General features: G+C 39.5%; 1 protein-coding gene across 12 annotated transcripts in view; it reads right to left on the reverse strand.

Moving 5' to 3' along the window:
• PHC3 (polyhomeotic homolog 3) overlaps positions 1–10,209 on the reverse strand; it is an 85,386-nt gene extending 75,177 nt beyond the window's left edge. For 11 of the 12 annotated variants that reach the window (XR_015240114.1, XR_015240115.1, XM_086674695.1 and 8 more), the window contains exons 1-4: positions 10,147–10,209; positions 6,731–6,896; positions 2,390–2,545; positions 1,190–1,267 (exon numbers count right to left, since the gene is read on the reverse strand). Coding sequence is in view for 10 of the 12 variants with exons in the window: in XM_086674695.1 (XP_086530821.1) it covers positions 1,190–1,267; positions 2,390–2,545; positions 6,731–6,896; positions 10,147–10,160 (414 nt within the window). In the remaining 2 variants the exon portion in view is untranslated. Of the gene's footprint in view, positions 1–1,189; positions 1,268–2,389; positions 2,546–6,730; positions 6,897–9,621; positions 9,641–10,146 lie in introns of those variants that run through there. The other variant, XM_086674691.1, reaches the window with a different exon arrangement.
• Positions 10,210–11,342: the final 1,133 nt, after the last annotated feature.

The raw sequence follows: 11,342 nt of genomic DNA on the forward strand, positions 1-11,342 counted from the left end.
GATGTCTGTCTACACGTATATATGTAGAGAGAAAGAATGAATGATAAAGCAATGAACCAAATGCTAACAATGGTGAATCTGAGTAAAAAGTATATAGAAATTTTCAATATTCTTACAATATGAAATTCTATCAACATAAAAAATTAAGTATTACATGCCTGTAAATTTCTTTTAACTGGGAAACTGCACAATTTCTATATATGTGCAATATAGCAAATCAGATTTACTCCTTTCTCAAAATAAATTACGTTATCTTAGGGTGCTGGGTGGCTCAGTCATTTAAGCATCCAACTCTTGATTTTGGCTCAGGTCATGATCTCACAGTTCATGAGACTGAGTCCCGCGTCAGGCTCTGTGCTGACAGTGCATGCCTGCTTGGGATTCTCTCTTCCACTCTCTCTGCCCTCTCCCCTGCTTGCGCGCTCTCTCTCTCTCAAAATAAAAATAAACTCCAAAAAAAAATTTTTTTTAAAGTTACGTTATCTTGAATGGATACTTGTAAATTGGCCAAGATAAGTCAAGTAAGCATAAGCTGAAAAGTATTAATTTCTAAAATGTGAAGTGTCCAAAAAAAGCTAGAAACATTTAGATGTCTACCAAGGGTTGACATTCTTTAGTATATCGCAGGGAATACATGGCCTAATACTCCTGCATTGTACCTTTCAGGCTTTCAATACATACTGAAAACTACCATCATTCTGAATCACATAAGATCTGAGCAAAATCAGCGGGAAAACATATATAAGAAATACAAAAACATTTTTTTTTTAAGACTCAGATTTTCACGGCGCCTGGGTGGCTCAGTCAATTAAGTGTCCTACTTCAGCTCTGGTCATGATCTCACAGTCTGTGAGTTCGACCCCTGTGTCAGGCTCTGTGCTGACAGCTAGGAGCCTGGAGCTTGCTTTGGATTCTGTGTCTCCCTCTCTCTCTCTCTGCTCCTCCCCTGCTCATTCTCTCTCAAAAATAAATAAACATTAAAAAAATTTTTCTTAAAAAAAAAAAACTCAGGTTTTCAGAAGCTTAACATTAGCTCTGAATTCTTGAAACTTATCATTTCTATTTCTAGGCACTTATCACTTAAGTATCAATCAACAAATATACAACAGCAACTTTGTAAATATTAAGTTCACTTTTGGAAAGCAGTAATTAACATTTTTAAATCCAGGAAAAAATTTAGGGCACTTACAGATGTCTGGGACATACTTGACTGTTGTGTGACACTTCCTGTGGGGGATGTAGATGGTCTTCCACTGGACAAACTTGCCTAAAATAATAAGATCTTTATAATATGTCTATAAAAATCTGAAGTTAAAAACTTTCTGGCACCAAGATACCAAAAAATCACAATAAAAGTTAAAACATCTAGGTATGAACCAATGCAAAATTCAATTCACAGTCAACACAGATTAAGCTTTGGCCCAACAGATTAAGAAAAAAAGGAAAAAGCTGAATAATGAAAACGAAGGACCCAAAGGCTAATCTTATTTTAATAGCTGCGCTCATTGTCAGTTTCACTGTACAAGTCTCTGTCTTCTTTCAAGTGGAATCACCACTCCAACGTTATGAAAAAGAAAATGGGAGCCACATCAAGTGCCAGTGGGTTTCAGTTTCCTAACTTGTATCATGAACATGAAGTTATTTAAAATCATACCAGGAAGAAGATGAAAGAGCTGTGTTCCTAACAGAAATAAACCTTTTTCAGGTTCAATCAACTGAGATCCTCCTCTCATAAGAATATTTAAGATTAAATCTTCACATACAGTCTTATTTAAATAAACAGAATAAGAATGAAAATCTTTTTCAAAGCAAGCATTTAATTATAAAAATATCCCATTATCACTAGGAAGATATGACTGGATATAAGAAAGGTGCATGTATGTGTATTTTTATACAGAAAATTTCTGGAGGAATATATACTGAACAGCAGCCACCTGTGAAGAATGAAAAACAGTAGTGGGTCTAGAAAATGAACACCTCCACTTTACCTCTTATAAACAATTTGATACTGCTTGATTTTTTTAAATGAATGTAAATTACTTATATTAAAATTTTTTTCACTGAAATGTAAATACAATTCCTGTAACCCTAAGTATTCACTGTTGTACCCAGAATTTTATCACCCACGAAACCATGACCTAGCATAGTATTTCTGCAAAGTAGATAAAAAGAAGTGGGACGGAGCTAGCAACCGAGTAACATATAAAACATATCCGTATACTTTTTATTAACTTCTATCCGGCAGCCTATTAATTTAAGAAAAACTAATCACAGGACATCTGAGAATTCCGAAATAATACCCAATATATCTATTTTCAGTAAGTATCTGCAAAAAATGTGAACTTTTGTCAACTTTACCTCATAAAGTCTGAATTCAGTTAAGTCTCACCTGAACTGCAGCAAGGCTCTGAAGCTGGGAGCTGCTTAAGTGCTGCTGCTGGAGGGCTGCGGTGTGTAGCATCAAGTGCTGCTGCTGAGCAGCGTACATCTGCTGAAGGTACTGAGCAGCAGAGCTGGGGGGGCGATGCAATGCCTGCTGAATCACCTGTGACGAGTCAATTGAACCAATGTCAAATCATGATCTTAATGTTAAGCTTAACCATGAAGTATAAAACAAGCGGTGGTTTAAAATTTCACTACGTTAATATTGAGTGTAACGTTTATTAACATAGTTCTCTCCTAGTTATGTACGACTAAGATTCGCTAATCTGTACAAATCAAAGCCACCCAAAAGAAGCAATTCACAAAAGAAAAAAGAGCCAAATAAGCACCTGAAAAAATCTTCACTCTCATTAGTAGTCAAAATTTACAAATTAAAACAAGATACTATTTTCCAACTTTCAGATGAATAACTGACTTATTTTAGTGTATGCGGTGCCAAAGCAAGAACTGAATAACTGACTTAAAAGAATATTACCACTAAATAGGGAAACAGATAACTCTCACAGTGTCAGTAAGAATGTAAACTGGCGTACTGTTTTAGAGAAAACTGGGTAGCATTCAGGGCGTGGGTATAGAGAGGAATATGCATTTACAGCCATTACAAATAATAACATAGACCAATGCTGCTCAATATAGCAGCCACTAGCCACATGTGTCTCCTAAGCACTTACGAATGCAGCTAATGCAACTAAGAAAATGAGCTTTTAATTTTACTATATTTTAATATAAGAAGCCACAAGCACCTAGGAACACAATACACCTGTATTGTACAGCACAGACATATCTACTTTTAGCAACAAAAAAAAATTCCCAAATATATCATTTGGTGAAAAAAGCAGATTACTAAATAGTGTATAGAGTAAGATACCATTTTATATTAAAATATTTAAAAGACTATTCAGGAAAACATTAAAAGACTACCAATAGACAGCTAGATTTGAGGAGATTTTTACCTTCTCATTTGTACTTTCCGTAAATATCTGGAAAAAATCTACAAGCAGGTATTATATAAATAATCATGTAAAACTATAAAGCTACTTCCTGTTTTAAATTATTACTTCTTTTAATGTTTTTAAATGTCAGATTCCTTTCAACATAAAAAAAAACTATTCTAACTTAAAAAAATTCCTGAAAAAGTGTTAATTACTGTGAATATTAGTAAAATATAAAATCTGAGCCTGAAACTTCACAAATAGATACATGTAGAAAAGTATTCTAAAAAAAGAGAAAAAAATCCTTGATCTGTCCAAACTCATAAGTCAGACTAGACCTCTCCTCTGCAACCACATTCCAAAGTCACACCATGCCCCACAGTGATCTGAAACAGCACAAAACCCTACTCTCAGGATCAAACCACAGTGTTCAGAACTAACATAGTAATTGAGCCATAATCCTACAGCTTGAGGTCTGAGTCAGGACACCATGAACCACAGAGCAATGAATCTCTTTATCCAAATTCCAAGAAACATATTTCCTTGTTTACTTTCATGTATTCATATCTCATCTCTCCAACTACAGATTGGCTATATCTGCTACAGACTCCTGTCACAATATCAATGTATGCTTTTGACCTCTCAGGAGACGACAGACCAGCATTAAGCAATTTAGAATTACAGCAGTACACCTTTTGGGTCAGGTAAATCTATATATGTTCTTCGAATTCCATAATAAAACTAAAGTCAAACTAAAATAACATAAATATAATCTATTTGACACATTTTTGCCAGTGTAGCCATTTCTTCTATTTTGTCAACACAGTCTTTCATTATCATTCAATGACACACTGATGGGAGAGAGACTCCTAAAAGGCAAGTTAAAGGTACAACACATTGTTCTTATTTTAATCTTTAAAGAAACAAAAAGGGTAAAGAGAACTCATGGGACTGGAAAAGAATGCTGGACAGTATTGAAGAACTACTTAGGTAATTCAATGAATATTGATTTGACTGTACTTTAGAGGAAGCAATTCTATCACCTCATAAGAACTAGTATAAGTGCTATTTGTGAGAGATACCTATACCTATCCTTCTCCGGTAACATCTTATTTTTTATTAACACATTCAGCTTAGATAAAAACTAGAGATCAAAATATCATATTAAAATACCACATCAACTACATGCTCAAACATCGAGATACTCTCTCCTATATCCCTTGCCGCAAAGAAGGTAAAAAACATTAAAAACACATTCCTCATTCCAGTTTGAACTTTTGCTGGACTGACTCAATCTTCAACAGCTCTGATTCTACCCCATGGTAACTTCAGAATTCTAAACAACAAAACAGTTAAAAGCCATCATGCTGGGATATCCAATCTAGAAAAATGGAGTGGAGAGAGGACTATATCGCAACCAGGTTAAGTTATTTTCAGAGTAGAATGAAACATAAAAACTCACGGAGTGATTAAAGGCACAAGTCTAAAACCAGACAATCTACTAGCTATGTGAATTTAGGAAAAGTTAATCTATTTAAAACATCAGTTTTCCCATCTGTAAAATGAGAGATAACAGCATCCACTTTAGAGGTGTGGTGAGGATTAAAAGAGATAATCCAGGAATGCCCGAGTGGCTCAGTAGGTTAACATCCTTTGACTCTTGACTTTGGATAAGTTCATGATCTCATAGTTTATGAGTTCAAGCCCTGCTTCCAGGCTCTGCACTGGCACTTCAGAGCCTGCTTGGGATTCTTTCTCTCTCTCCCTGTCTCTGCCCCCTCCCCTGCTCGCGCATGCACTCTCTCTCTCTCAAAATAAATAAATAAACGTAAAAAAAAAAAAAAAGAGGGATCCCTAGGTGGCTCAGTCAGTTGAGTGTCCGACTCTTGATTTTCGCTCAGGTCATGATCTCATGGGTTTGAGCCCCACACCAGACTCTGCACTGTCAGCAAGGACCCTGCTTAGAGTTCTCCGTCTTTTCTCTCTCTCTGCCCCTCCCCTGCTAATGCTCTCTCTCAAAAATACGTAAACTTTAAAAAAAAGATAATCCACGTAAAGCATTCATCAAATGCTTGCCACAAAGCAATTGTTCAATAAATATTAGCTACTGTTATTGACTGGGAATATATAATGTGCCCCACACCGTTTTAATGCTTCCTTTAATGATCAAAGTAACTAAGGAACTAGATGGTCTCATCCTCATTTTACAATTTCCTGATGGTCAAAGAGATCATGCCTCTCAGCCAAGACACATAGCTACTAAGGATTAAGAAAATGGAATTCAAAGAGCATATCAGACTACAATGCCCATGCCCTTTTTATGAAATACCATATTGCCTCAACCTCATTATAAAAGTTAACCAAGTAAACTTAATTTCGCAACCAAGTGAAGAGACTAAAACTTTTCCTAAATATTCCCTTCCCCCCTCTGCCCCTAAGAACTTTAAATGATTCTTCTGCTTAGGTTCTTAAGCCACTTGAGTTTAAAATGAACCTCTTGGGGCACCTAAGTGGCTCAGTCGGTTGGGCGTCTGACTTTGGCTCAGGTCATGATCTCGCGGCTCGTGGGTTCGAGCCCTGCACCGGGCTCTGTACTGACAGCTCGGATCCTGGAGCCTGCTTCGGATTCTGTGTCTCCTTCTCTCTCTGCCCCTCCCCCACTCGCACTCTGTCTCTCAAAAATAAACATTAAAAAAAATCTTCAAAAAAATAAATAAATAAAATGAAATAAAATAGGGGCACCTGGGTGACTCAGTCGGTTGAGCATCCGACTTCGGCTCAGGTCATGATCTCACAATTCGTGAGTTCGAGCCCCATGTCGGGCTCTGTGCTGATAGCTCAGAGCCTGGAGCCTGCTTCAGATTCTGTGTCTCCCTCTCTCTCTGCTCTTCCCCTGCTCACATGCTGTCTCTCTCTCAAAAATAAAGATTAAAACATATTAAAAGAAAAAAAAGAAATAAAATAAACCTCTTAACACATCCACAGACCTGAACAGATCTTCCTAAGTCTATATTTTGGTTTCAAATATAAAAGAACCTAGAAAAGCCTAGATCCATTCTGTATATTTAGGCTGTAGGCTGAGTGTCTCCACATTGTAGCAGCCACCTAGAGCCCTTCCAATTATAATTTTCCTAACATATGGTTTTATAAGCCACATGCTGACAAATGTTAAGCCCTTTCAATAGAAGGATTATTAAGTAACTTTTGATTGTTTCAGATATTAACTATTCTAACTGTACTCATTTAGAAAATATCATGTGACTCATTTGAGGACGTAAAACAAGAGGTTCACCTGGCTTAAGAGAAAAATAACGGCATCCTAAGTCTTAGCCCACCCGTCATTATAACTGAAATACCTGTACAGCATGTCGGTCTGAGCCACTGTAGACAGAGATCTGTGGCTGCTGCATTCGAGAGGAGGAAGTGGTAATAGTTGTGGTGGTGGTACTACTGGCTGTTGTCGACACAGAAGATGTGCCAGGGTTTGCTTCACTATCCATAGCTGTACTGTGGTCCTTGAATCTGTCAGGTAACACAAAGGGTTTGTGTCGGCAAAAGCATTGTATGGCAGGCTTTAAAGAGTATTTAATTATTTCAAAGAAATAATCAGCAACAATCTAAATTTTTCAGACAACCCTCATAATAGCAGAGATAGCATACAGTCACCATAAACACTTAGAAAGGAAAAGTACTTCACAAATATATAGCATATTTGATAGTTAATACCTTCTAAATTTGAGTTCAAATAATTCAGGATATGCAACTTAAATAAATCCTGGCCTAAAGTTTATCTTTTCATTATTGAAAGATGAATGAAACCGAAACAAGTTTATAAAAGAATACTATACCTAAAAAATAAATACTAAAGCAACATCAGAATTTAAAATATTTCTTTACTTTTTTTTGACCAAAGTCATTCTTCTCTATCTATTAAAATAGGATGCCTAAGCATTTGTGTTCATTAGCTTATTTCTGGTTACCATATACACTCCGCTTTTAAAATATGTTCTCTTATTAATTTTTAAAATAATTTAAGATTTTATTTTTTGGGGCGCCTGGGTGGCTCAGTCAGTTAAGCATCCGACTTCGGCTCAGGTCATGATCTCGTGGTCCGAGAGTTCAAGCCCCGTGTCGGGCTCTGTGCTGACAGCTCAGAGCCTGGAGCCTGCTTCAGATTCTGTGTCTCCCTCTCTCTCTGCCCCTCCCTTGCTCATGCTCTGCCTCTCTCTGTCTCAAAAATAAATAAAAACATTTAAAAAAAAAAAAAGATTTTATTTTTTAAGTAATCTCTATACTCGATGTGGGCCTCCAAGGGGCACCAGGCTGGCTCAATGGGTAGAGCATACAACTCTTGATCTCAGGGTTGTGGTGAATTCAAGCTCCACACTGGGCACAGGGCTTACATTAAAAAAAAAAAAAAAAAAAAGTAGGGGCGCCTGGGTGGCTCCATTGGCTAAGTGTCCGACTTTGCTTCAGGTTCGTGATTTCAAACCCCGCATTGGGCTCTCTGCTGTCAGCACAGAGCCTGCTTCAGATCCTCTTTCTCCCTCCCCACTCATGCTCTCTCTCTCTCAAAAATAAACATTTTTTAAAAAGTAAAAATAGTAAGTTTTTATTAACTCACACCGGCTTTTCCCCTAGTCTACAACACTGTCCACACTACACCTAATAACTCTGGTTATACTTATAAGCAGATTACTCCTGGAAAACAGAGCAGCTGACAACAATTTCCTCACTTCCTTCCAAAAACCTCCTCTCATAAAGAATTGCTCCGGGGCGCCTGGGTGGCGCAGTCGGTTAAGCGTCCGACTTCAGCCAGGTCACGATCTCGCGGTCCGTGAGTTCGAGCCCCGCGTCGGGCTCTGGGCTGATGGCTCAGAGCCTGGAGCCTGTTTCCTATTCTGTGTCTCCCTCTCTCTCTGCCCCTCCCCCGTTCATGCTCTGTCTCTCTCTGTCCCAAAAATAAATAAACGTTGAAAAAAAAAATTTAAAAAAAAAAAAAAAAAGAATTGCTCCAAATTTTGAAAAACCGTAATTATGTTACTTTCCTCATGTATGGACAGTAAAGGACATTTTTGTACCAGACTTTCTGATTCCTTCAAACTCACTTCATTGCTGTGGTATAAAATTCCACTTAACACTGAATCTACAACTGAATAAATTCAAACAACGTTTTAAGTCACATCTGAGGGCCTCAATATTGTTAGAAAGTCAAACTTAGAAATGCACCAGAATGGTGAAAAGGACACTTGAGAATATACTGATTTTATCTGTCTTTCTTATCCAATCTTTTCTTCTGAGAAGCAAAATCTGCCACACATCACATCAGCATCATTGACAAGAATGGAGCAAGAACACTTTCTACTTCATGAAAAGACAAAGGAATTTGGCACTAATTGTGCATACACACACTATTCCCATATGGTGTCCCTTTACGTACAAATTTTCTTTGTTCTTTACACCACTTATGCAAATAGTATTTATAGGCTGTCCAAGGAATTAAAAGTAAAAAAACAAAACAAAAAAAAACCTCAATTTAATAAAAGGAAGTGAAAGGAAAATAGTAGAGGAAAACAGCTGACTTCAGTTTTTTGATTAGTAAATGACTCACATCTTTATGCTTCTCTAGGGTTTTTTTTTTTTTATACTTTTTCAAACTGCTTTCCAATCATCAAATCATATGTTCAAATCATACAGATTTAGTGGTAGACAAGGTAAACTTTTTGCCAAATTGCTGGCTGTCAAAACTCTTACCCATGTAGCAGTGATATGCAAAAAGCCAGTTTAAATTCTGGTCCTTTCAGACAGCTATTCTGCACAACCACGTCCTCAAACTGAAACCCCATGGTAAGTTCGTTCACTAACAAACCAAAGATGGTCGCAGATAAGCCAAATTCTAGGCCCAAATCTAAACATCAGTGAGCAGGAAGGACCAAACCATTGTATCACATTTGGAGACCTGGCACAAAAAAACAATTTTACTAACTCCACCGTCTGTGCGTAGTACTGTCTGCAAAATACAGCTGGCAATCGTGGTGCACAAGAGGCCTACCCAGGAAACACGAAGTTTGAGTAGCTAACTAAGGACATCATCACACCACACCGCCGCACAAGAACATGGCTCTCTAAGGCAGGCGTCAACACTGCAGCCAAAGACCCAGGGGAAATAAGGTCTTTCTTTCCGGGGTGTTTCAGCCTGCCCAGACCCGCAGGAGCCCCCGCCGCGCTAAGGCCCGCGCTAGGACACCTTCTCCACGCCTCCTGGGGGAGGGCGGTGAGCAGCCTCGTCTCAGGTTCTCCCTCCGAGGAGGAGTGGGGTGACGCCGGGGCGGGAAGGGGGGGAGCGCTAAGGAGGCCCGGCAGTGCCCGCCCAACCCTACCCAGCCTCCGCGGGCCCCTGGAGCGGGCATCCGTGACAAGGCTGCCCGCGGGGCCCACTTGCAGGGATGACAGCGCCTGAGGGGCCCGCTGGGGCCCACCTCCCGGAAGACCCCAGCGGTCGGGGTCCCTGGGGTGACTCTGCCTGCAGGGCCCTGCCGATTCGGGATCACACGGCGGAAGGGGCGCTCCCGCCTGGAGGTAACTAGACCCTTACAGTTGGCCTCCGCCCCCCTATATGGGCCAAGCGGGCTCCTCCAAGCAAGATAAGGAACTCCTGAGTCTCCCTTTCCCTGCACTGCCCTCCAAAGAGCCTTGAGCTTTCCCCTCAGGGGACATGTCGCTGCCCCACTCGCCCCCCGGTTACGACATCAGTCACCAGCAAGTCACTCACTCCGCTTCCGCCATCTTCTCTCCTCCATCACTAACACGGGCTGCGCATGCGCCCCCCGGCGGCGAGCGGAGGGGCGGGGTCGACTCAGCCCGGGGGCCCCCCAAGGTCACGTGGCGTTCTCGGCTTCCAATCCCCCCTCCCACCTGAGGCCTTGTTCGCTCTGGGAAATGACCAGGTTTCTCCAATTTAGCTGCCACTGTCTCCCCTCCAATCCCTCCCTTTCTCTTGCCGATGGTCATCTTCTTAAGGAGGGGTCTGTAACCAAGATATAAAAAGTTCTGCTTGGACAGTTAACTTAAAATTTTTAAGAACATCTAAAATATACCAAAGCCTATGCAAACTGCCATAAGTGAAATGAAAGAAAATACAACCGAGATTGGATGAAGTTTCAGTGGGAAAGGAAATGCCTTGGTGGCTACCGGGCTTTTTACCTAGGGCTTATTGAAGTTGAGGGTACAGACAAGCAGTTCCTCTCTCAGCCTCAAAAATTGTGTTCCAGACGCTGTGAGATTAAGGAATCACCATGATTACCCTATGAGTATTATTCACGTCTTCCGCATGAATTTACTGAGCATTTAGTAGGCATTGCAAACTTGAGCACCGGAAAGAATAAGCAGGAATGGCCACCGGTTTGCTAATATGGTTTGCTGTACAGTGCATATGCTAACTACACTGAGGCAGGCTGAGACAAATAAATAAAGATGACTTTTAAAAATCTGTGTCTTCCAAGAAATTTTAATATCAAGAGTGGGGTGTTTTTGTAGAGATATCCATTCAATGTAATAAGTATTCTGAAACATCCATTAAGTGCTTTGGAAACCTTAAGTTCATGAAATAATCAATCTTTACTGCCCTTAACAGAAAAAAAAAGTGTACTGATGACAATGTCTTTTGGTATTTCTAGACCTAATTTCAAGACCTGAAAAATGAAGTATTGATATAAATCTATCATAAAGTGTATTGTGGTCTAATGAAAAGTATACTTAATCTTAGAAATCTTGTGCTTTCAGGCTTTCCCTAGGGAAGGAAAAAGAACATTTCCAGTGTAAACTAAATTGTCAGTTTACTTCTTTTCCCCCCTCTGAAAAGATAGGTTTTTGTGTGTTTTTTTCCTAAAGATTTTATTCTTGGGGCACCTGTGTGGCTCAGTTGGTTAAGTGTCTCACTCTTGATTTCAGCTCAGGTCATGATAGTGT

The sequence above is a fragment of the Puma concolor genome, chromosome C2 (assembly GCF_028749965.1).
Source record: "Puma concolor isolate L17-30 chromosome C2, mPumCon1.1.hap2, whole genome shotgun sequence".
Taxonomy (NCBI): domain Eukaryota; kingdom Metazoa; phylum Chordata; class Mammalia; order Carnivora; family Felidae; genus Puma; species Puma concolor.